Below are 26501 nucleotides of genomic sequence, written 5' to 3'. Positions count from 1 at the left end.
AATGAGACTAAAGAGAGTACAGTCATCTAGTCATATAATGTATTTAGTGGGTTTGTCATGTCATCTGTTGAATCCGCTTAAGTTTGGTGATAAAACACAATGGAAGTCAGGTTCTCCTAATGATTATCCAGTGGTCAGCCATTTGTCAGATGACTGTACTTTTCATTCTGATTTCCCTGTATTACTGGTTTTCACCTTAACTGTATAATATATATAACAGATGTAATAGATCCACACGAATCAACCCAGGGTTGCCCAATAGAACATTGTATTGTGATAAATGTCATTCACTCCACTTGTCAGTGGTTTTAATGTTGTGGTTGATTGGTATCTACTGATACCCACTCACAAAACTTTAGTAGTCATGCAGTGAGCCTAGCAATTCACATCTCAGCCTTGGCAGCTCATTGAACATGTAATACATGCTAGCCACTACCATTGCTGGGTTAATCATTTTTAATTCCTAAAGAACACTAAGGAACTTTGGCATGCACTGCTTATAATGTGCACAGTGTCACAAGTCTATAATTTGTCTGGGATTTTTTTTTTCTTTTTTGACTTCAACCCTGTTTTGCAAATGAGACTTTGAGGCACCATCAAAGGCCTAAAAGTCAGATTTACAGCGCAACTTGACATTTATGTGTTCATTGCAATGCCAGAATTAACAGAGTGTCTGCTATAATAATGTTCGTTAAGAATACTCTATGGCGTATTATGGTGTAGCATTAGCCATAAATTACCTCATGTTGTCATGGCAATGACAGGACATGCGGGATTGTTTTTATTTCTTCTTAAACAACATCACACATATTTTAATTGATGGATAGTAATCTAAGCCGTAATGGCCCTGTTATCAGTGTGTGCACGTATTAGAAACTGTGATGCTTCATGTCTAAGGAGGCAGTTAGTCAGGTCTAATTGGACAAAAATCCACCACAGCGTTACTGTAGCTGTGCCCGTCTCTCTGAGGCATAGCTCTCTTTCCATTAACCTGCAGCTCATTTGAATGCAGGAGCATACCGTGCAGGTTCAGGCAGCTCTGATACGGACATTTCTCATCTATTACTAAGCAGGGAGCTTCAACAGCAGTGAGCACAGACCCGCCTGAACTCACTCTGCACCTGATCTAATTGAAGATGATTCGTTACAATGTACTGACATGCAAATGTTATTTTTAACCGTGCTCTGGCGGCTGTCGTTTAGGCTGTCCATTTGGCAATCTAGCACCTCAGCATAGAGTAGTGCTACGAACTGTTTTGGCTGGGATGAGGGAATATTTTTCGGTGAGCCATCATGACAAGTTGTGAGTCAAAAGGAAAGGGAGACTAAAATATATGGTATTTCCCTAACACACTAATTTTGTGGCTTAGCTAAATTATGAATAAAAGGGGCCCTGCTACAAATCAAAACATACAACAGTTATAAGTTAACGTCATTTAATGTGCAGCATGTAGTGAAATAATATCTATCATCATTATATCATCATTTTCGGTCTGGGTTCCTTTTGCCTTTTCAGTGGTACTGGTTCTCCTCGACGCACTTACACACAGTTTTTTAGGGTACTTGGCAGTTTGTTTCCGAGCATCTCACCACAGTTATTTTGCAGATTTAGTCTGTCTTCTGTCTCCTAATGAAAATCCAGACTGACACCATGATATTGAGATGAGGGCTCTGTGTTATCTATCTGGGGGTGTGGTACATCCAACGTGGATAAAGTATATTTCAGACCCACCAAATATGTAAATATATTCAAACAGAGGGTCTTCATCAGATAATGTACAATTTATGCAAACCACACAGTTTTAATCCCTTAACATTTAATCCTTTAAACATTTATTTATCAAACTGAGTAAGAATGTTGTCTGTTGGAGTTATATAGTGAAGATACTGTTGAGCACATGGTGATTCTGCACTATTATTACTAATTAATTGTTGTCTGGCATACTGCTACCCTAAGATGCCTCACACCATTTTAATCTTTGAGGTTTGTGCTTGCAAACAATGTGTAATTTGTCTAATTTGATTCAAATTTGGCAGGAGCTAAAATACAGCTGGAGTATTTTTCACTTGTGTTGCGGTCTGTGAGTGAAGGGCTCAATAAGAGAGAGTTGATTTGAATCAACATCAACCGGGCAAGCAAAACAGGGAGGGAAAAAATCAGAGGGAGCTCCATCTGTCTCTGAGCCAGTGTGGATTGATACATTTGTATAAAATGATTTGTCAGTTCAATCTACACATGTTGAAATGTGTCATGTCACTGTCAAATTCAGTTTTCTGGCTAGTTATTTTAACTATTCAAATTCACATTTAATAATTAGATGAGATAGATTGGATAGATACTTTATTTATCTTGTGGGGAATTCAGTGTCCAGTAGCTTAATCACATAGAAACAGATGAAAAGATATTTAGGTTATACAACATTATGCATATATAATGAGGTATGCAGTACTGAAGGTGTGGTGTTGGCCTCTGGGTTATTGTCATGGTCAGTTCTCACTATTTTTCCATTTTTTTACAAACCACAAGTAATTGAATAGAGAACATAACATGCAGATTAATCCAGAATAGTGTATGATAGTAATAAATATATTCACACAGTAATACAGATGATAATATATCTGTCACAGGATATGCACAGCAATCCTTTACTCCTAATTTACTTTGAAAATAAATACATAAATATTTTACTTGTAATCGAGAATGGTTATCTGATGAACTTTGACAGGACACCTGCTAGTGTAGTTCGGAAATGAGCTGAAATGTTACTGTCTTGTTATTATTAGCTCACAAATGCAGATCGTCTGATGGAATACACAATTCATTTGCAGATTGCTGGCATTAATAACATTTTTAAATGTATTCTGACTCTTTTCATCACCCTTTGCATTCTAATGCAGGCATATTAGAATTAGACTGATAAAGCGCAACTCAGCTGAAATATAGCCAGAGTTGCCACAAGTAATAGGGTGAATAATTTATTTTAGTTATTTTGAAGGACACAGAAGAAAGCAGCATGAAGACATCATTTCACAAAGTATAAGCAAATATCAGGACAAACCATCAGCCTGTCAACAACTGGATATCTGTCAGGCTCTGGGTTGGTGAATCATCTCCTACAGGATTTCACCATCAGTCAGTTCCATGTCTAAGTTATGTCAGTCATTTTTATCTTTTAATTTTATCAACATCTCTGTAGACACACAGTTTAGCAGTAAACCATAACTACATAGTATAGCATGTTGAAGCTGGTGGTTCCATTTTATTGTGAGTGTGACAGTCAAGTGCATGTTGTTTAACTGTATTCCTTTAACTGTGTGTGTGTGTGTAGGTGAGAATGTTTGTGTTTTGGTGTGTTGACTTGATCGTTGGAAGCAGTTCCCATGGCAACGACCATGTCCGAGGCTGCCTCTATTGTGCTGCCCACATCTTTCTTCTGTGTGAGTGTGTCTGTGGGTGTTCATTTTGTATTTATACGGTACAATTTTGAATTTAACCCTCAAGTCAAGACCTCGCAATTCCAATATGTTAGATGAGCAGTCTGGGGATAGAAGATTATCATTTAATCTGCAGCACCTTTTGCATTTAATGTTCTACCCATTTGGTCCCTATGTGGGAAGGGGCTACAAATAGTTAACCAGACGGGCACAGATGTTGCATCCCATCTGTGCATGTTAGGCCATGCTGTCGTCCGAGTATCATACATACAGAAGGGTTTCATAAAAAAGTTACATATTGCATGTTCAGTAAAACACAGAACACGCTCAGTCACACAGCGTGCACTGTACTGTGTGAGCAAGTAGATCAACAGTAATTGAATGAGAGCCGGCTCTGTTCAGTTGATTACAACAGAGTCAATTATGTAACGATAGGAGACTGAGTCACATCATCTTCAGGCTGTCCCACCAGATGTGTTCATCAGCAACAGCAGTTACACACCAGTTTAGTGCGTGTCAATGATTCTGTGTTTTAACTAGATCATGCGTTGTACACACCTGTTGGATTCATGACGGGATTCATCTTTTTAGGGGGAGGGATGGATTGGATGTATTTTATGGCTGTTAGAAATATTTTGTATATGTTGTACTGTAGTTTCCACTGAATGCAGTGTTCTGAGTCCAGTGGTCCAGCAGTAACTGTCGTACACAAACATCTCGCACAAATGTTGTTAAAAGAAAAAAAAAATCAATATGTCTTTTTCGAGTCGGTAGTCACTGTGTTGATAGTGTCTCTTAGCAACACCAGCTCTAAAATGTCAGTCAGCAGATGCTTCAGACACTTGCAGATGTACGTTCCATACTCTTTGTTTCTGGCCAAACTTTTGACTCATACTACGTGTTCTACTCCAATCCTCCTTTTTTATTTTTTTTTTCTTATACGTTTTCCCCGTTGTTTTTCCTAATTCCCCTCATCGATCAATAAAGTTTCACCTGTTCTTTTTTTGTTGTTGTTGTTATTTTAGGCATTGCTGCTTTATCAAACACATTATTAAGATGGACATTAATCTCTTTTTTAATTAAGTTGACTTGTCTCAGTCACACAACAGCTCCTCAGCAATTTACACCAGAGCTGTAAAGTTTCTGCCAGGGCTGCAGACACTACTGGTAGCTATGGACATGTGGGAGCTTGTATTTGCCATCCTAGACACCCAGTTGCATCTGCCATTATTGTCAAGCATTTGATGCCTAGAGAAATGAGATGAAAAAATAAACAAATAAATCCTCCATCCTCTTAAAACAAACTCTTTCACTTCCAGCCAGAAATACTTTTTTTCCCAGACATCTCCATGTTTTGGAAAAATCTGATAAGAGACTGGAAAGAAGTAGTACTATAAAAATTGTGTATGTGTGGGTGTGTGTTTGTGTAATGGTGTATATAGCTGCAGCATGCTGGGCTGTAATTAAACCCAGAGAGAAATCCTCAACGAAGACGAAGTACAGTGGGTCCACTCTTGCCAGGTCCTTGTCTTTCTCTTCTTCTTCTTCTTGCTCTTCATCCAGATCCACTTGAGCTGCTTCTTCATCCTTCCCAGTACTTCTCTTTTTTCCATTCTCCTCATCCTCCACCTCCTTAAAGCTGTCACCCTACTTCTTATTCTCGTCTTCCTTGCATTGTCAAAATGACATTGAGATTCTCTAGAAGAATATTTGAACAGTTAATCTGTACATACTGTACATGTCAGTCTACTACATTTAGTTTAGATAGTTTTAGTTACTTGTTGTATAAATTGTGGTGATGGTACTATCTAGATGCTAAATCTAAGGCAACTGGCCTGAACTCATATGACCCTAACAACAGGCATGAGGGCCGGGTGGATGGATAACTCACAAGTGACTCTCAACAAGATCCTGGTCGTTATTTGACCTAAGGCAGTTTTCACACCAAATTGTTATCAAATAGGGTGCACCCACAGCCAAAAATGTTAAAAAGTGTTTTTAGAATCCTGGTTATTTTCATTAAAATGGAAAACAAGTTCCCCAAGTGTTCATCAGAGTCCAGAGCCTCCAGAGGAAATAAGCATGTGATGTTTAAACTGGAGGCGTACGTTCCACAGCGACAGATCCTGACATACTTTCATCCCTCATGAGGTCAGAATCGGCAACACACTCTTTGATCAGAACATCAGACGCAATCAGATCTCTGCTGAAGGATACCTACTGCACACTGTCTGTGAAGTATCCACGATATAAAGTAATTAAAAAAAAAAGAAAAAAGAATTCTGTAGAGATATTTGTATCTTTCTGTCAGAATGTCCAATAACTGATGTTGTTTTCAGAGAAAGCTAGTTTGAATTATTATGAGACCATGGCAGAGTAGATTAGACCCTGGCGGGCCGCCATAGTGTTAACATTGTATGGAAACCCTGAAGAGTATGAGTCTGTGACTGATGCAAGAGAAAAGGCTTTCAGTTATGGGGTCTTTCTTCTCCTTGGATTAATGGTATCTCACTGGTCTTCTATATCCAGGCCAACACTAGCAGGTGGTTCCAGCTACAAATGCAGCTTTTTTCCCACTGGGAGCAGAATCCGCCTGTGCTCCATGCTTCGATGATTGCTTTAAACAAAGTCTTAAACTGGGCAACAGATCTCCTAATCTAGCTCTCAGGAGGCTTCCTCGGAGCAAGCTCAATCTCCATCTGCATACTTTGTTCTGGTTTTTCTGGAAAGTGTCGACAAACTGAGCAGCAGGCTAACTGCCTGACTCCCCTTCTGGCACTGGGGTCCATGCTTAGAGCCTATTTCCCATTTATTAATTCACAGCTCTGCCATGTAACACTCAGAGGCCACCCTATAAGAGCTCCTCTGAATAAGTAAGCTGTCACCCCAGGGAGGAAGAGGAACAGGTTCAGACCTACTCTGATGAAAACTGTTTTCCATCTTATGACAGCGTATGCGCTTGTTTTAGGAAAGAGAGGCAAGGTCTCCATGAGTGCATATATATATATATATATACATATATATATATACACACACACACACACACACACACCACACACACACACACACACACACACCCACACACACACATATATATATATTTTTTTATTTTTTTATTTTTATTTTTTTACCGGGGTAAATCTCTACATATCTTATTCTCTTCCCATGTTAGCACTGTTCAGTGTGGGGTATTAAGCTCCCACTGATGTGATGATTTCCTAGAATTCCTGTCCAGTGGCCCCAAGTGTGTGAGTGGGAACTTATGCCCAGCTGGACATGGCCTTAAAAAAACTTGCAGAACTCCCAATTGGGGAATATAAGATAAGATAAGATAATACTTTATTGTCTGTTACACAAGGTTACAGAAAATTGTCTTTGACAAGGCTCCAGTCACAAGAAAAACATTCACACAGACATTTACAAACAGGACATGGGGTGTTGAGGTATCAGCTGACTGTGTAATAATAAGTGAGCTGCATTTTATTCGGGTGTATTTCCTATACCTGAATGAAATTCTCCCATTAATTCTTAACTTTTCAGGTATTTTTTTTTTACTGTGCTTTAAGGATATTACAAGTCCAGAAAATACTACTAAAATGTAGAGCAAGATATTGTCTGCATTTAGCCAGTTAGCCATGGGCAGAACAAGTTACTGAAGTGAGCCAGATTTAGACCCTGTAGTAGTTGGCTCCAACTGTTTAGTTCTAACAACTCCAGCAAGTACTCCTTGAAATGAGTCATCTCTGTTTGATGGAAGAATCAGAGCATTTAGACCATCTGACAGAGACAGATGGTCTGAAGTTGGAGCTTTTTACAATCAGACCTTTAAAAAGACATTCAGTTCCTTTCTGGAGGGAATCCCAAGTTCCTGTTTCTAACAGAGAAAAAGTTTTGTTTATACCTAGGTTCATTTAAGATATAAGATATCTATCCCACAGTGGGGGAAACTGGCAGTGTTGCAGCAGCTTACGGTTTAAATGACAGTGGACATAAGAGATAAAATAGTAAACATAATGGAGGGCGTGGGACTGGTTTTCCATCAGGGAGGACAGTTTTGGTATTATCCTCAGATCACCCATACCTCTACAGGCAGGGGGCAGTCCAGAACAGAGCTGGCCTTCTTCACCACTCTGTTTAATCTCTTTTTCTCCAGCAGACCACTCCATAGGAGACGACTCCACAGAGTCATAAAAGGACCCTCAAGAGTGATCCCTGCACTCCAAAGGACTTAGGTGTCCTTAGCAGGTAGAGTTTGCTCTGGCCTTTCTTATAAAGCCATCTAGCATGGTAGCCCAGTATTTTGTTCAGGTGAACACCCCGGTTCTTATAAGAGTCCACTATCTCTATGTCCATTCCCTGGATGTTCACTAGTGTGTGTGGTGTGTGTTTGTTTCTGCGGAAATTCACAACCAGCTCCTTGGTTTTACCCACATTAAGCTGCAGGCAGTTATCCTGGCACCAGATTACAAGGTCTCAGATGGGTCCTCTATATTCTCTGTCTTCCCCATCCTGGACGAAGCCGATGACTGTGAAGTTATCTGAGAATTACTGCAGATGACAGCTGGTTGAAAGGTGTCTGAAGTCTGCGGTGTAGAGGGAGAAAAGGAAAGGAGCCAGGACAAGGCTTGAAACCAAATAGTGCTTTGAGGTCATAGTAAGATTATTCTGTTGGAGGAAAACAAGGAGAACTGTGGGGCTTTTCCCTTCAAAATCTGTCTATTAATCTCAAACAGATCAAATAGGATTTTGTGGTTCAGCATTAAGATAGACATGGTTAGATGTGATATCTGGCAAATAATGTGCACTTCTGGTAGTTTGCACAATGACTTCTTCTACTGGGCCTATCTGTGTGCTTGGTGCACTTGAGACATGCTCATTGTGACGTTCCAGTATGTGCATTAAGAGCTCCTCTCTTCTCGATGTCTGTGCCGACCAATCTCAATGTGTATTGCCAGCATGTTGGTGCCACAAGAGGAAGATGCTGTCACAAATATTATCTAGTAGCTGTGTGTGCCTTGGGGATCTGGAGAAAAATGCAGGGCAAAACAAATCTTACATTATGTAAACTTTGTGGCCCTTGAGTCAGTACTATTTTCCGTCAATATGCATAGCATTGTATGAATAAAGCCATGGATGCCCTCTCTCTACCTTTAGCCTGGACATTGAGTCCAGATGACCTGACCGCCATTGAGACATTCTCATTCCTCCAAAAACTCTATGATAAGAGCACAAATGTTGTTGGCTCACTTGCCACTAGTAATATCCTCACATCTGACAAGTCATTCCTTGACATTAGTGTCCAATGCGTAACATATTACCAGTGCCAGCTGTGCTGCATTACTTCTGTCTTTCATCTTGTCCACCATGAGAACAACAAATGGTGCTTTATTAATCTTCCTTTTTATCTCATCTATAATAACAATAGCAATAGCATTCATCAGGTTGTTTTGTACTTCACCTAATGTGCCATTTAACACTTTGTTAGTGGACAGGTGGTCATGCAGGTCATTCTCCAAAAGTTTATATAGTACCCTACTATTCTGGTGAGTGCGCTCTCCTAGTGTGTCTCCAAACACCAAGTCGATCAGTTGCAGATGACAGACATTCCCAGCAACACAATAGGCAATGCTCCTCAAAGGCTGTGAGCCAAGTCTATTGTTCATTGATTCTGGATTGAAAGTGGCGCACAACACATTTTCCCTGATGGGACAGACATGCCAACTTCCCGGTTGGCAAAACATTCTTCATGATGTCCAGGTTTTCTTGAAGTCATTCTTGAAAAAGGTATTGCAAGTGCATTCACAACCAAATCAATTTCTGCTCCTCAATCAGTCGTAATGAATTGAAAAAATGGCTACTAAATCTGACCCATCTGGGTTTTAGCTTGCACTTTCATTTGCCAGCACTGACCAGTAGGCTCTCTGACTGTAAAAATCAAAAGATGTGAAAATGCTAAAGATGACCCATAGTCTCATCAACTCAAAAACTGAATAATTAAATGATCTCCATTTATTTTCAATTACTGATGCATGCATTGTTGATTTGAAAATTTGAAAACTCTAACATAAACAGACTGTCTTGGAAGCAGTGCAACTTAGATCTGTGGAATGAAAGGAACAGACTGCTGGGAACAGTTTAATACATTGTGCATTAATTAAAAATTATAAAAAATATAATTTAGTGTTCAAGCCAGCACAGATGAATATGCTAATGATGAAGTAAATACATTATCAGCGGCTCAAAACAGAGTATAGTGAATGAGTTCTACTTAAGCAGTCATTTTTATTACCTCCTTATTTTCTGTATTAGGTTTAGGTTTGTACTGAAAGAAAAAAAAAAAGAAGAAAAAGCCATAACTAATATTTGTGAAGGAGCTGAAGGTTTTGATTTATAACTAAGCCTGGAATTCATATTACGTTCTTTGGCATCTGGCTAATTTTTGAAAGGTGTTTTTTCTCTACTGTAAACCCTCAGATGAGTGTGGTTGACGTGTTTTCACCCACAGCTGCTTGGTCAGCCAGCCGACCAACATCTACCAATGACGCCAGGGAATTATTGATTTGCAGTTAATCGTTACAGTTATCTGATGTTCCTGAACCTGCACCTTAAGGATGCTTAAATAACCTTGGAGATAACGGCAGAGATCAAACTCAGTGCTCACATGTCAGAGCAATGTTGGCCAGTCCGTCATTTCATTTGTGGTTACTGTACAGATTCTTGTTAAAAGAGTAACATGCTAAATTAAGGCATCTCTCCAAAGGAGACACAGTTATTCTGGAACCAACCGGTATTTGCAGTCTTGTGAATTAAATCTTAAAATTCTCAGAAATTATGACAGATGTCAAGTTAATTTTAGTAATTTGGCCACAGCTATCTACAGTCTTCTACTGATTTAAACTCAGAACTTTGCTCTCTGACTCTGTCAGTCTGTCATTGTCTTGTACGTCAACCAAGTGTCCAATGCCATAGTGAGGATAGATGATAGACTAACATCAACACAACATTGTAACGCCACACAATCTACTTGCACTACCTTTGCGATCTATCGGTCGATCGCGTTCAACGTATTGGGCACCCCTGCTTTAAGTGATGTGTAGGTCGGTGCGGAAGATTATGGAATATATTCATTTCTTGTTTTTTAAATGATATCTTATTCACATTTTTATCTATATATGTCAGATTTAACATACAGTGTAAAACGTGACTGGCTGGTTGTGTGTCAGCCCATACATTGAAGTTTTGTTGGTTACTAGTTATAAAAGTAAACCCTACCGGGGATGTGGAATTAGAAAAGAGTGAGTCTAACCTCCCACTGTAGCTTTTTGCTCATCTCTCTGTCACCTCATGCTGCAGGCCACATTATAAGGAAAAAGACTATGTCGTATTATATCTGGTATTCTTGCATCCATTCTGATTTCAATTTTAAATATATGAAGTACTGTTTTAAAGTGCAGACAGAGTGTTGAACAGCACAATGATTTCTCTCTGTACTCTCTCTGCAGCTGCAAAACAAAAGCGTGTTATTTACTGCCTGATTCACCACACGGTCGTGTGGATAAATCTTTCATTGGCACATCAAAACTTCTATGTGGTGCTAGCAGAACTGGCAGCACTCCCATCAGCCTACATGCCAGTTGGCTCAGGGACTTTTCTCTTTAGTTTAAAGTCATTCTTAAATCAAAACACAGAAGTTTTCAAGCGTCTTTAGATCTTCAAGGTTGTGACACATAAGTTGTTGTAAAGAAGATGAAGAGTTTGTTGATGGTGGGGTGGCCATCTGGAGGAGATGGCCTGTGTCAGACCTCCAGCCTGTGGTGATTTATCTCAACCTCATTTTTATTCTCCTATGAGAGTCATTGTGACCTTTGGCCCCTTGTCTCTCTATTACCTTCACTCTCTTAATTGGTGTGTCTCCTCCCTCCTGCTCTTCAGGGGCCACCTTTATCTTTCAATATGTCTGGGGCAGAGTTATGAACCTACGCAAAAATCTGTGTTGTTCAAGCACATGTTTATCACTTACCTTGGGGTTTACCGTATGTCCAGTTTTCAAGTAATAGGTTAGACTTTATACAGTGTAACACCCACGCCGTGTGAAGGTGAAGCAGCGTTACCGCAGGTCCATCCTTCCTGCGGCTGTGAGGCTGTACAACCGAGTCTGCTCCCAGTAGACCACATATGTATAACTGCTGTTGTATCTGTTGTATTTGTATATCTTTTTTTGTATTTATTTAATGCTTACTTTTTTTTTTTTTATCTCTTGTATGTAGATACAAGGATTATCTTGTCTTATGTTATATACAGTCATGTGAATCAACAACTACAAACCTGAAAATGTTGGCTTTTTACAGGCAAACAATGTCTTTTAATCAAGGCAATGTACTCAATTAGTTAATTACTGACATGTTATGATCAGTTTCATAACTGAAATAAATATCTGAGACCTTCAGCAAGTTTGGGGTGGAGGATGCATATGAACTATGCAAAGGATTTAAAAAGGTCTCCAAATTATGTGAAATAAATCATTCTATTGTAAGGAAAATTATTTTCAAGTGGTGTAGAGTTCAAACTACTGCCAGTTTGTCCAGGACTGGCTGCTTCCGCAAATTCAGCCCAAGAGGAGACAATTTGCTCAAAATGAGCAAAGAGAAAGAGATCACTCAAATAACCTTTGATGGCCAATAACTACACAGGCAAAAGCATGCCTTTGCAATAGTATTCTCTGGACAGACAAATCAGCAATACAATAGTTTTGCCACAATAGTCATAAACACTATTTGAATAAACCAAAGAAATGATTGAAACGATTTGAAACGGACAGTAAATGCAAGAACTTGCAGACATTCATGCCCCAGGATTAATTTGGATCCCTTTAGATGAGGACTTGCATTTCCACCATCAGATCAAAATTTTAAGGCGTCAGACACTATGGTTTGAGTAATACTACTGCAGTAATAACACTACTAGGACTAGCATCAGCCTCAACCATACTTTGAAAATATGATCTAATGTTATCAGACCACGTCTAAAGTAAGATGGTGAACGTGATAATCATTATACCAGTTAAACATCAGCATGTTGGCTCACATTGTCAGTGTGAGCATGTTACATTTAGCTTACAGCAGCAATGTGCCCAAGTACAGCCTCACTGCTAGCATGACTGTAGACTTGTTAAAACAGCTAAATGGCAGTCTGGGGTTCCATACAGTATGGGATGTAAATGTTTTATTGCTTAATATGTTAACAAGTTCTGGTAAAAATAAAAAAATTATTCATGGGAAGGTTTCATACAAAGAGAAAACCTTCTCAGCCAGCATGTTTTGAACATATTCAATTTCATTATGCTGAGTGCAGTGGAGCTTGCTCACTGTGAAGCTGTCTGTAATCCAGCAACACTGAAATATGGCAACAGCAGCCAGCAATGATCAATGAACAAAAAAGAAGTCACAGAGCCCACTAAGGTAGATCACTAAGGTAGATCACTAAGGTACATCAGGTGAGTCACACTTTCACCTGGTCTAGTCTGAAAACTGATTTTCCTTAAGAACGGATATTTTTTCAGTTCCTTTACATTTGGAACAAATCTTATCCCGCTGTGTCTGACAGAGTGACACACAGGGTTTTTGTAGTGTCCATATTGTATGTCATACCTGTATGAAAGGTTTTCTTATGACTACCATTTAACTAAACATGCCTTCAATCTTATATCCAGGAGTCACTTAAAAGGAGGGAATAGTACATTTGGTGGGGACTAATGCAGAATGTCCCAATACAATGTGTCAACGTCATCAATGATCAATTGCACAAAGCATTCATTCATGTTGAGTATGTTTTTTGCGCTGCTATGTATGTACAGTACGTGCTGACGTTCATCCCTGCGCTGAAAATAACTGAATTCTATAAACAGAAACATAAAAAGACACATGCTTTCTAAAAATGTCACGACCCACCACAGCAGCGCAAACTGCAATAAGCGAAAATGTCAACAAAGGGCATCTGCTCGCTTTCTCACCTCAAAACAACAAGATAGCAACATCAGTATTTGGACTGTTACAGCAAGCTTGGTTGCTATCCAATGCCTGGCAGCCATCTGTAAGTTGTCATGTCATGTTAGGTTATAATTTGGTGTAAGCAACCTTTTACAGATAATACATTTCTTTTTACAATCAGCATAAGCAATTTGAGTTAAAGGATTCGGGTCCAAGCATCCTCAAAACTGTGTTTTTTGTGGGGTGTTCCCGATCAGCTGGATGAAGCTCAAGTTGCTGAAAAAGTTACTACTGTGTCAAAACACACGGTGCACCACAGTTTTTGTACACCCCTTCATGGAAACGGTATTCCCTGATGGCAGTCTACTCAGGACTTCAGCAGGAAAATGCATACTGACACAAAGCAAAAATGGCTCAAGAGTGGTTTGAGGAAATTCCTGGTGTTGACTTGGCCTCCAAATTCCCTGGACATCCGCAACCCTCTACTGGTTAAACAGTTATAGATACTGGACGGGTATTTAATAGCGAGTAATCCAGACATACATGTTATTAATGTCACATTCAATCTGGCAGAACCTCAATATTGCTATTGTTTATCAACCATGATCCTGGAAAGGAGCAAAAATCGACCTTTTTTATTTATAGTCTGTTAAAGATTACAGCAATGATGAGCCAAAATGTGTTTCCAGTCCAAAGAACTCGGCTCCAATTACTTTGTTTTTTTTCCTCAAAAGGTACTGAGAAGCTGCTGAGTCCGTTTTAATCACCTAAAATGAATCTTGGATCTCAATACAGTGGCTTGAACAACAATAAGGAGGTAGAAAAGGTGCCCCAAACACCTCAGTTTATAGCTTCATGTACTCTCTGGAGGATGTTTGCGTCCCTGAATGTTTTCCCGTCTCAGTGCTAAAATAAATCGGCCTCTTCTGGACTTTGTATAGGTTTAAATTAGCTTTTTTTTTTTTTTCTGAAACCTTACTGCATTTATTGACAGTAGCATTCTGTCAAGACTGGGACTGCTGCCGGGATTTTCTGTGAATAGATATGTGCTGTGATGAATTCAAGTCATTTCCCCCCAGGACAACAGCCGTTACATTTCAGCTCAATGTTCGCCCAGTGTTTTCTCATCAGGTTTTCAGCATTAGGTGGAGATTGATGGGTCTATTTTCTCTTTGCGTCGCCTGTCTGGAAAGTGTAGGGACTATCTGTCGGGACTTAGAGCTATCTCCCTTTTACAGTGTATGCCACTCAATAGGAGGGGAGGAAATGACTCTAATGCCTCCAACAGTACACCTTGGAGCAGATGAACTCAGGCAAGTCATTATTTCATCGATCCCTGGAGTGTTTAACCAGCAGGCAGAATTCACTAAAGTCCAGACTGGCCAATTGATCGCACAGGCCCACAGATTCAAAAGGTGACAAATCGAATGGTGAGCACACAAGGCGTCCTCTGGTCTGGAACGATGGACAGACATTCAGGTCTATCTGTTCCTCTTTTCCTCTAACTGTTTCCAACGTATTATTCCCCAGATGCTACACTACAAGGATACTTCAGATTTTTGACATTAGGGTCGTTTTAGTTATTGGCTAGCAGTAGCAGGACCATGTCTAACTTGGAGTCTTGCATTCATAGATGACTTGTCAGAAACAAATGACAGTTAGTAGGACAAAAACTAACATTTAGTAAGTAGGGTAGGCGTCAGACTTGTGGGGGCCTAAGATTGCTTTTTAAATTTGAATCCAGATGATATTAGCTCAAAGTAACTGGCTTTTCAACATATTTTAGGAGTGGACAAGGGAGTCTGATCAATCTATACATGATGGTAAGCAGTAAATTAAGCTGTTGGCAGAAAGTAGTCTGAACAATAGGCCACTTCTTTTGTTTCAGTATGGTGATTTTTCAGAGAACTAAACATAGTTTATACACTTCATTTGAAACACATAACACATAAACACATAATAGTGGCCTATGGGGAGGTGTTTTAATTGCAGGGATGGTGTCATAGTTGATCTATGCTGAAATAACGCTCATCATGGCAAAATAATAATAATAAATAAAAACAGCCTGAACTATCACATTAGAGTCACTGAACATCATGGTTATGTAATTACTTTGAAGTAATTGTGCTTAAACTTCATGATTATATAAAACACTAATCTTTTGAAAGTGCAAAGTACATATTACAAATAAATGAAAATAATTTTATCAACATATTAACATTTAATGCTCTAGTTAAGAATATAGTAAAAACATGAAAAATCCATAATGTGAACACTGAATGATTTATTCAGAGATAATACATCAGGATGTAGAGTACGCCATAGCACAGAAACAGCACTGGTGAAAGTCATCAGTGATTTCACAGTCTCAGACAATAGACATGTCTCTATAATCAAGCTGCTAGATCTTAGAGCTCTATTTGGCAATATCACAACCTTTTTTTTTCAGAGACTGAAACATATTGGGATTAAAGGAACGACAGTAGAGTGGTTTCAATCATACTATTTGTTTGGTCAACAATGATTATTCGAAATTAAAAAATGTTAGTCTTGGAGTTCCACGGGGTTTTGTGCTAGGACTGATACTTTTCACATTATACATCTCTCCCTTATGCAACATTATTAGGTAACAATGCCTAAATGTCCATAGTTATCCAGACATCCAGGTATATTTATCTATGAAGCCAGGTGAAACTAATCAGTTTGTCAAACTTCCAGGTTGTCCTAAGGACATAAAGGCCTGGATATTTTGTAACGTTCTGCTTCTAAACACAGGCAAACCCAACGATATTGTTAAATCTTGTGTACTAACTCTGGATGGCAATAACTTGGCCTCCAATAATACGGCGAGGAATCTTGGAGTTAATTTTGACCAGGACTTATCCTTCAACAAACATAACACAAGTCTCTGGAACAGCCTTCTGCCAAAAAGAAACATCCTGCTTAAAAGAGGTGCTGAAAATTGGTTCATACATTTATTTATTTATTTATTTATTTTACTTTTAGGCTGCACTATGGTAATTTCTTATTATAAGGATTCTCCAATAACTCTGAAAAATAATACTGAATAGGCTAGCTGTGCTAGTGCTTTAACTTAATCTGTACTTCCACCTCCACACAACAGTTTTTAGCAGTTCTGCTAAATCTCACTCTCCAACTAACAATTACAGATGGCATTACTGTAAACAAAACCTTCTTCATCTTGTATGTTTTTGACACAATTTATTTCCAACAATGTCGACACATTTTTTAAAGAATCTACCAACTGTTCTACTTTTGTAAACTCGTATATGGAACCACAAGTAATGTAAGTCTGATATCTGAGAGTTTTCTGTTGGGATAATATGCTAGTGTGAGATCTCATTTGTAAGTGGTCATTAGAAGCTACATGGAGCCAGTGCAGAGAAGCCAGTGGGAGAAAAGGAAACAGTTTTCTAGTTTTGGCACTTGACCTTGTGTCTACAGGACTGGAGGCTTTTCCCAGAGTTACTGGGACATCCTGGTAATAAGGAATTACACTAATCCAGTCTAAATTATACATTTTATGTGAGTTAAAGGACATATCCAGGTCAAAAATTATTACTTGGGGTTAGGGTTGCACCAAGTAAACATGTTCGGTGTTTGTAAGAAATATACTCTCTGTACAATAACGTTGTAAAATCCTGTTTTGTAGTATTATAGACAGCTGTTCAGTATAGTGGGACCCATTCTAAGGATATCTTAACCATACTGTGTTTGTTGGATCACATTTAAACCCCCTATTTTGTTTGACCAATGCTGTATCTGGTTTGGAACTAAACTTTTCAGCATGGCTCTGCTTCACACTCAACCAGTTGCAACGATTTCCACCGGCAAGATTCTCTTTCACAGCCTTCAGAAACCACAGACTTCTATTGTTGGTCTGTTGGATTTTCCCAGTGTAGATCTGTCACTGTGCAGCACCACTCAGGAATAATTTAGAGTGGGACACTGTCCTCCCAGGCTGAATGTCTTCACATTGAATGGCAGCGTGGAGATAGAGCGGTGCAGAGGAAAGTGCTGTCAGTTAGCCCGCTGAATATTGTCTGACTGGTGCTTTTAAAAAGCTTTCATGTCCAGACTCATGTTTACACAATCCCGCATCACTGAAGAATGCACTCTTAAAAGCTCTGCTTGAGAGAAACATTCATCCATAAAAGAAGGCTTACTGTCTTAGATCCACAAAATTTCACTTTATCTTTCAAAAATTTAAAAGAAGGCCGAAGGCTGAAGCCTTAAAGTGGAGTTATTTGTCCTGAAAGGCTTCAATTGTACGTCTCTTGTCCGTGGCGAGGACATTTGGCCGGGCAGTAATGAGCTGTACTAATGGAGCAGTGCCATTCGGCAGGACAACACTGCTCACAACAGCCGGGTCTTAATTCTCCTCTAATCTTCCTCTCTCACCTTGGCTCCCAGCTCTAATCACTGCACTAGGAGGAAGCCAGTGTTTAAATGAAGCAGCTTACTGGGTGATTAGGAAAAGGTAAATTATTCATTACGGAATGTGTAATCATGGAGCAGCCTTTAGTAGAGGATGAGGGTATTCACAGCCTACTCTCCCGTAGCATGCCCATGCCCCTCCCTTTAGCACTGATGGGGCCATGAGGGACCGGGGGGACAAAACACAGAAAGGTTTGGCAGCTGTGGTAAATCCACAGGTAATAAACTGCAGGGCTGAAAGCAGCTTGTTAGCAGGACTTGGGTTTTAAGTATTCCTCCACCCATCAGGATTTCCTCTGTTAATGACATGTTTTCACTGTGGTATTTTGGGTGTCATTTTACGGCCTTTTGTGTCTTCATTGGAAAGACATAATTGATGTTCACACATCCACCCAACCAGGTGAGCTATATAGTTGTCCTGCTGCAATATTTTAGTCTTATAAACATCAATTTTCTATGTTTGTGGTCGGAAGCACAGCTGAATGATATTTATCACGTGAAAAACTGTGAAGTTAGATTTGTTTTTTTTTAAACAAAATCATCATTTGGCTGTAGGATTATCCAATTGCATGGATTTTTTTTCTGTATTGGTTGGAACACACCCCACGATGAAAACCAAATGGAGTGTTACTGGACTCTTAGAGATTAGAATTGAGTCCACCTACAGCAGGCTTCTTGCACACAGTTTTCCAGGGCAATTGACAGGAAGCTTGTCACCGCCTTTGAGAGCTTGGTGCAGTTCTTCTGTGGATTTAGTAAGTCTCAGTGTCTTCTGTCTCAACTCGTAATTTCCGACTGTCTCCATGATGCTGAGATCAGACTTCTGTCATGGTTAGACTATGCGTTGTTGTTTGTGTTGTGTCTGAAAATAGTACTTTAGCTTTCAAGCTGTTCTCCCTTCATTAATACATCATAATGTCCTAATTGTGGGGAAACAAACTCACAGTTTGCTGGTAAATATCATGGAAAAGAAGATTTGATGTGACAGCCAGCACCAAAAACTATCACCACTGAAAAAAAAATCATTAGCAGGAAAATAGGAAAGAAAACTCTCGCATCTCTCTCAACAATTGAAGTGTCCTTAAGCAAAGCAATGGAACGCTTAGGAGTGTGTGTTACAGCAGCTCAGTGACCATCACTGGAATCCGACATCTTCTACTGTCACTATCTATCTGTATTAATGTGAGACAGAATGTCCTGAGTCAGTTTTTCCTTGAAAATATTTTACAAACAGCCACCACAGAACCAAGAGCAAAACACAAGTCAGAGGTAGACATTACTCAGCCTGAATGGTGCCTGCTTCCTTATTGTATGTAACCTTGTCTTGTAAGTGACTATCTGCTTCAGTTTAGCAGTAGAGGTTAAGTGCATTCACACCATCTGTGACTCTCCATCATGAAACAATAATAAAAGCTCAAAAAGCTCTGTGCTCCAAGATCGCTCAAAGTCAGTGATGTTGTTTTAACCTAATGGGCCAGTGAGTGGGAGAATAATTGCTGAAAACCCTGGAGGTTATGCATGAGGGAAAGTAAATAAATGTGAGATTTTTTTTTTTTTTTTTTTTACTTACCCTAAGAAAAAAAGCTGCAGGTGTGGCCTAAATACCAAATGTTTTTGATAGGGTAATAATTCATGAGAGAAATACTTTTGCTCTCTCGCCAAGTTTATATGTCCTGTTAGCACACGGCAGAGAAGTGGGACATTTTAGAGGCGGAGATGTCGTAATGAGGTATTAGTCCCCTTCAGCCACGATCATTAGGCTTTTTTTCATGGATTATTAGCATAAAATGAAATGGAGAAATAGTTGTGGGTAGACACTGGTAATACATTATAATGACCACAGATGGGATTCTACTGAGACTAAACATGCACAGTCAGAGCTCCTTTAGTTTGGCAGCTTGTGGTTTTCATTGTATATCCAGAATGTCATTGTAGGGTATCTTGTTGTGCAAATCCCTGTTTTTCAGTCTTTGAGTTTTGATTCTCTGGCAACCAAAAGATGTTTCAATTTCTTCCATTGAGTGGTTGAGTCGCCGTCCTTACACGCTGCTGGTAAAGGAGGAGTAAAGCACATCCAGTGCATCGGGACATCAATCCTGCTGCTACGAACTTCCTAAAGGCAACTCACTGATTGGTAACTTTGAAATCAACTATTGATTGTACAAAGTAATATCCATGCATATGTCAGTGCTTCCATGCAGCATGTCTTATAGGCTAGTTTTATTGAAATTGTACTGCACATTAGTCTTGATGACCAGCTGTAGTCATTTGTAGATAATATGGGACTCTCTTTACTCACTTCTCATCTTCTCAGCATATTTGAGCAGAAGTATTTCCAGTTGTCACATCACAGAAATTGTATTACTAAAGCTGCACCACTTAGTGAAAGAGCACTCAGCATCTTGTTGCAGGGCATTTTAGACTTCAGCTTCACCACTCATGTTGGACTTGCAGATTCAGCTCTAGGTTTAACTGTGTAGTGGATGAGGAATACGTTGACCCCCAAGACCATGTCTGATATTCATTTTGTGCCTATATTAGACACTTTATTTTGTTTTGTATTTAATTGTATTTGTTTTTATTATCCATACCCATTTGTATGCATGCTTTTATTTTATTTTTTTATCCTTTAAATTTTAGTAAGCTTGACTCAGGGAAACACATAATAATTCCACTGTACGTGTACTATAATGTACCTGTGCAAATGGCAAATAAACTATTCTATTCTATTCTCAGTTCTCAGTTCTAAACACTCCTGTACTCCTGGACAGTTGTTTAGTTTCTGAAGTTCTAAAAATGTGTAATACAGTTGTCATGTAAGCACAGCTTTTATAAAACATGACATTGAATGGTTCAGTTTATGTGGATGCAGATTTGAGTTCTGATTTCACTAAGGACTGACAATTTAATTCAACCTGTAAGATGGCGTGGGTACTGTGTAGAAAACTATTCCTGTTCCGAACACATTCCCCCTGGATCTGCCGCAGCATGTTGTACTTGATGTGCTTCCTCAGTAGTGAGCAATTACTATTACAGAGGAGTTTCTTTCTCATTTTAGTTGTAATGGAATAGTAAGTATGCTGTTTTTTTTTTTTAGTTTTGCTTCGAGGATTAAACATTGACATATCATCTGCTTGTCTCAGTGGGAATGAACCAGAGTTGATCCCAGCAGCACAGATAAAGAAGCAAACAAAAATGAAAAGGCTCTAAGTGACTTGTCATCTCCTTTCCTTTCTCATACAACTAAATAGCCATACAGTAGACTCTCCAGAGAATCCAGGTCTGGTTGACCTTCAACATTAAGAAGCATCAGATATTGGCCTCCTCTGTCCTGTTTGGTGCTGGAGCTGAGTAAGGCTGTGGAGTGTACTCCACTCACTTAATAAGTGTGAGACACTTAAAAAATAAGCCCAGTAGGCGGTGAACTGTTCTTGCAAATACTGTATCTTTCCAGGGTCGTCCAAGGAAGGGGGCACCATTTTCTTGCTGACCTATTCACTACCTGCCTCTAATAGGTCATATTTTAGCTTCTGTGGCAGTGACAAATGACTGTACTCTAAGAGCCCTGTCCAAAGTGCTGAAACTCAGTTGATCTACGACTGAGTCCCACTGATAAATGCCTCCCATCAGTTTGTGCATGGCGGCGATTCATCACTGCGCCGAGGTTTGTGCTGGGAATCCATATTGGATTTTTAATGAAAGAGAATATAATGTAATTCAAAGTCAACGAGTTTGCCAATGTCCTCACACTTTACGCACATGTACACACCCATTAAGTTACATACACAGTCCCTACAGGCACACAAAAACCAAACTAGCTCATGCTCACCATGTTGCGTGGGAGAGTGCATTGCATTTCCCTAACAGAGTTAGATTCTCTGCCTTGAGGGGCAAACCCCTTTAATTGTGTTTGTCTGCAGCAGATCTCACACTTCTGCTGTCGTATGATTCTTACAGGGACACAAGAGACTTATCCATAAGAATCAGTATTTGGCTGTTCACGTGCAACAGTTATTCTTTGTAGATACATCTCAAAACACCTTTCTTTCGTGAAAAGTGTCCACATTTAAAGAGAGCAGATCGTAGTTAGAAGACACCACACAGGTTTAATGAAAAATGTATTTGTTCATAAAATTGTTTACATTATAGTCATTTTTGTACACTAGGCTTACAAGTTTTTTTCTGCTGTAATAAACTATCTTCGCTTGGCACCATTTAATGTAACACAGCAAAGAAAATGCATTTTGCAGACATCAAAGCCGCGTCATCAACGTATTTAAGACAGAATATTTCCCATGCTGTGCATTACTCTGGTTGCACAGCATGAATGACCATTAGTCATGTAGATTATAGTCAAGATATCTGCCTGATTAAGCTATAATGGCAATATTTGAAATAGAAAATAGACTTTAGCCAGTTCTGTAGTTTAAGTGTGTATGAATCTTCCTTTGTTGCCACAATGCTGAATTCCAGTGAAAAATGACAGACTAAAAGGTATGGAAAGAGGGCACATAAATTGTCCAGTGTCCCCCACTTTACATCTTCACTTAATCCCAGTTACAGTTATGCTCATAAATTTACATAACCTGGCAGACTTTGTGATTTGGTCCATTTTTCAGAGAATATGAATGATAAGTGAAAACCTTTTTTTTTTTTTTTTTCACTCATGGTTGGGTGAAGCCATTCATTGTGAATCAATACTTCTCCCAGCTCTAATCTAATGAGACCACAACTGACCAAACTTTTTGTCCACAACCGTAAATGTTACATTTGGAGATTAGTCAACAAGGCCTATGATGAAAAGTACACCATTCCTACTGTGAAACACGGAGGTGGATTGCTGATGTTTTGAGGATGTGTGAGCTACAAAGGCACAGGAAACTTGGTCAAAATTGATTGGCAAGATGGTTGCAGCATGTTATCGGAAAGTACTGGAGGAAAATTTGCTGCGCATGGGACGTACTTGGACGTTCCAACATAACAACGATCCAAAACACAAGGCCAAGTCTAAGCAGAATAAAGTGAAAGTTCTTGAGTGGCCATCTCAGTCTCCTGACCTCAGTATCATTGAGCCACTCTGGGGAGATCTCAAACGTGCAGTTCATGCAAGACAGTCCAAAAATTTACAGGAAGGCTGGAGGCTTTTTGCCAAGAACAATGGGCAGATGTCATTGATGTTAAAGGGGGCAGTACATGGTATAAAGAACTGGGGTATGTAAACTTTTGATCAGGGTCATTTGGGAAAGAGTAAAAGAAAAGTTTTTGTGTTATCATTTATATTCTCTGAAAAATGGCCAAGAAATCATAAATTCTGCCACGGTATGTAAACTTATGAGCACAGCTGTACGTACAAGGATGTTTCTTACATGGAGTTGTCCGGTACGTTTATTACAGTTGCCCTCACCTGTATCCCAGACACACCAGATTCATGGAAAGAAGACATAGCGGAGGAATGAGTGCTGGGAATCAGTAACGTTTCCGCAGGATCTGCAATCAATTTCCTGTAAAAGACTTGGCTGTACAGAGATGTATAGATGACAGAGCAAGCCACAGCAACCGCGATAAAAAACACAGCACAAGTAGCCATTACCAGACTGTCCCAGTTCTGGGTTGTCTCCTTTGGGACCACTGTCTCCTTTGTGGTCACGTTGACACAGCCCCTGATGTATCCAAGCTGTGTCGCTGTGACCTCAACACAAACTTGATAGTGTGTGGATGGCTTTAGTTTTTTGATGCGATATTCTTTGACGTCAGCGGGAAGCCTGGCTGTAAATGGCATCAAGAGGTGATGACCTCCTGATAAACTTGAGCAATTTATTTGTGATAGCAAAGCACCCCTGCTTCCCCAGGAAACAAGAACAGAATGTGGCTGGACAGACGTGATATATACATGTAAAATTTGTTTTGAAGGCAGGGCAGTGTATCCGTCCACTGAAACGAGCACAGACTTGAGATCTGCCCCAACAAGATTGCGGGCAATGCAGGTGTAGGAGCCAGCTTCTTGCCATGTGGCATCATTGATTTCAAAAGTTCCATCAGGTTGCATGTTATATCTGTTTGACATGCTGCCAGGAAGGATCCTCTGACCTGATGGCATTACCCAATAGATTTCAGGCTCTGGTTCTCCAAATGCACGACAATGCAACGACACTGAACTCCCTTTACTGACTTCAATGCGATCTGGGAGGGCCCCAGGTGCGATTAGGGGAAGGCAGATCTCTGTCATCTCCCTGAAGTGCACCTCTCGAACATGCTGCCCATGGTACTCTGGGGGTTCCGCACAAAATAAGGAGTCAGGTTCCATGAAGCGAATAGCGGTCCTGTTCATGTTAACCCAACGGATTACACAATCGCACCGAATCGGGTTGCTGTGCAGACTCACCTCTCGCAGGTTGGGCAGGGACTCCACGGTTTTGTGGTGGAGTGCGATCAGAGCATTGCTGTTGAGCATCAGGGTTTCGAGTCTGGGGAGCTTGTGGAAGGCCTGAGGGTGTATATAGGACAGCCTAGGATTGTTGGTGGCCTCAATTTTTGTCAGTTCTGGCAGGTTGTTCAGTGCAAACTCGTCGATGGATACAAGCTCAGGCATGCTGTTGATACCAAGCTCCTTGAGGTGCATCATATCCATGAAATCATCTCTCTGGATTCTATCAATGGGATTCTTATTCAGATCCAAAAACTTCAGATTTGGGACTCTTGTCAGCGCTGCTTGGGGTACTTTATTAAGCAGGTTGTCAAATAAAGAGAGGCTCTCCAAGTTCTCAAGACCAACCAGAGTATTGTCAGGAATTTTAGTTAAATTCATTCTCGCAAGTACAAGGCTGCGGAGGTTAGTCAGGGGTTTAAAATTCATGTCTGACAGATAAAGGATGGGATTTTCTCCAAGCATCAGTATCTCTAGGTTGGGGAGAGGCTGGAACCACTGGCTGTTGATACTTGTAAGTCGATTGGAATTGAGATGGAGCCTCAGCAGCCTGCTAAGGCCATGGAAGGCCTGGGAGCTAATGGAGAAAATCAGGTTGTGGTTTATGTAAAACTCTTGGAGGTTGGGCAGAGAAGTAAGGCAGCTGTCAGAAAGCTCCTGAATCCAGTTCTCCTCCATGTGGAGTGATAACAACTGGGGGAGAGACCCCAGACAAACATCGCTCACTGAGGAAATGTTATTCTGAGACAAGTCGATTTCAGTGATGTTGGCCAAGTAATCCAAAGTTTGCTTCACCTTGACAATGTTGTTTGTTTGTAGCAGTAGTACTTGTGTTTCGGAGGGGAGTCTGTCTGGTAATGCCAAAAGGCCCAAGTCATTACAGTCCACAGTGGTAGCCTCAGTGTAAATAGAGCTGGGAGAAAACCAGGGTCGTATCTCACATCGACACAATGCAGGGCAATGAGCGGGACCCTCAGAGGCCAGAACAAAAGCAGCCAGAGACAGCTCAGCCAGCAAACAAGCCACAACGGCTGTTTCCTTCATCTTGGCCCCGTTTTCCCTTCAGCCAGTAATTGGCCCTTATGGAGTCAGCTGTTAGCACTGTTAACTTCAAAAATAAAAGCTCATTTGTTACTGCACCAAGACAGAGTGGATTTCTGCTGATCCTTGGTCCCTGAAGCTTTAGCCCTGTTGTCTTCCAGTTCTTGGCAAGGAGAGGCACCCTTTCAGTTCAGTCTTTGCCAGGTTGTCATGCACGCTGTGATATGTCAAGGTCAATGTATCCTTTAGGGAGCAGTGCTGCGAAGCAGAGGGGAGGTTGAGGAATGCAGTGGGTCTTGCTGGGGATGAATCATTCTCCCTTCCGTCATCATCATTCTCCGTCGTTGTCACTGGTGTCAGTTTCCACCTGGGGAGCAGAAGAGAATAAAAGCTGATGTAAGATGTTGCTTTTGAGATATGAAGCTATACTGACATTTATGAATATTGGGACTTATTAGCCTTTCCAGCCTTATTTTATTTCATTGCTGCATATTATTTGACAAGTTAGTATCAAAACTACACCTTTGCAGCATTTTTATAATGCTGAAGGGTAGTTGATGTTCTTCATTGCTTTATCTTATCGATGAAGACATGTTTATTTAAAATGCTATCCCATTTCCCCCAGAATTTAATTTAATCTCCTTTACCGGTCCCTCATAGGGAAATTCTTTCTCTGGATTTAACACATCAAATTGTTCACACAGTGCTTACTCAAGTATGGACATAGGGGGATGTGAATCTGTAACCCACCTGTCCCAAAGGCCCCGCTTCTCTAACCTTTGGTTCCTATAGCACTCACCAGTAAATTAACAAAGCTTCACTACCCCCTGAAACTGCACCTGCAGACCCAAATTACAGACACAAAACAACATGCATTTTACTGCAGCTGATACACACAACCTCAAGATTCTGTTGATCCACCAAAACTGTCTGTCATGCAATGTCTTGTGCTGAACCTCGTCTGCTGCTTTTTGCATAATTCATGAGGAACTGAATCTATGCTTGGTACAGGTGACAGGTCTACAGCAGGCTTTGCCTGTGTCGACTGCACATATTGATGTTTTGATTAATTTGTGACCTTGAGTGCAGAAGCCACATCTGAGTGTGCAGCAGTAGATGAAGCTGTCGGTAAAGGCTGGAGCAGTTTACTGCTGATG

The 26501-nt window shown here is 40.1% G+C and overlaps 2 protein-coding genes across 2 annotated transcripts in view; one reads left to right on the top strand and one right to left on the bottom strand.

The window, feature by feature from the left end:
- The window catches only part of immp2l (inner mitochondrial membrane peptidase subunit 2), a gene marked incomplete at its 5' end in the record, with an annotated part of 110018 nt that overhangs the window by 52712 nt on the left and 30805 nt on the right, over positions 1 to 26501 (top strand). The gene's annotated exons all lie outside the window — the stretch shown is intronic.
- LOC311495895 (leucine-rich repeat neuronal protein 3-like) lies at positions 22302 to 25362 on the bottom strand. The gene has a single exon (XM_084555543.1). The coding sequence runs from the start codon at positions 25345 to 25347 to the stop codon at positions 23242 to 23244; it is 2106 nt and encodes a 701-aa protein (XP_084411669.1). The 5' UTR covers positions 25348 to 25362; the 3' UTR covers positions 22302 to 23241.

This window comes from Chelon labrosus (assembly GCF_963514085.1).
Source record: "Chelon labrosus genome assembly, chromosome: 11".
Lineage (NCBI taxonomy): Eukaryota > Metazoa > Chordata > Actinopteri > Mugiliformes > Mugilidae > Chelon > Chelon labrosus.
The sequence above is the reverse complement of the archived record's forward strand: the minus strand, read 5'-3'. Positions and strand labels throughout refer to the sequence as shown.

Coding starts and splice junctions, on each gene's coding strand:
- LOC311495895 (XM_084555543.1), bottom strand. CDS start 25,347: ATGAAGGAAACAGCCGTTGTGGCTTGTTTGCTGGCTGAGCTGTCTCTG.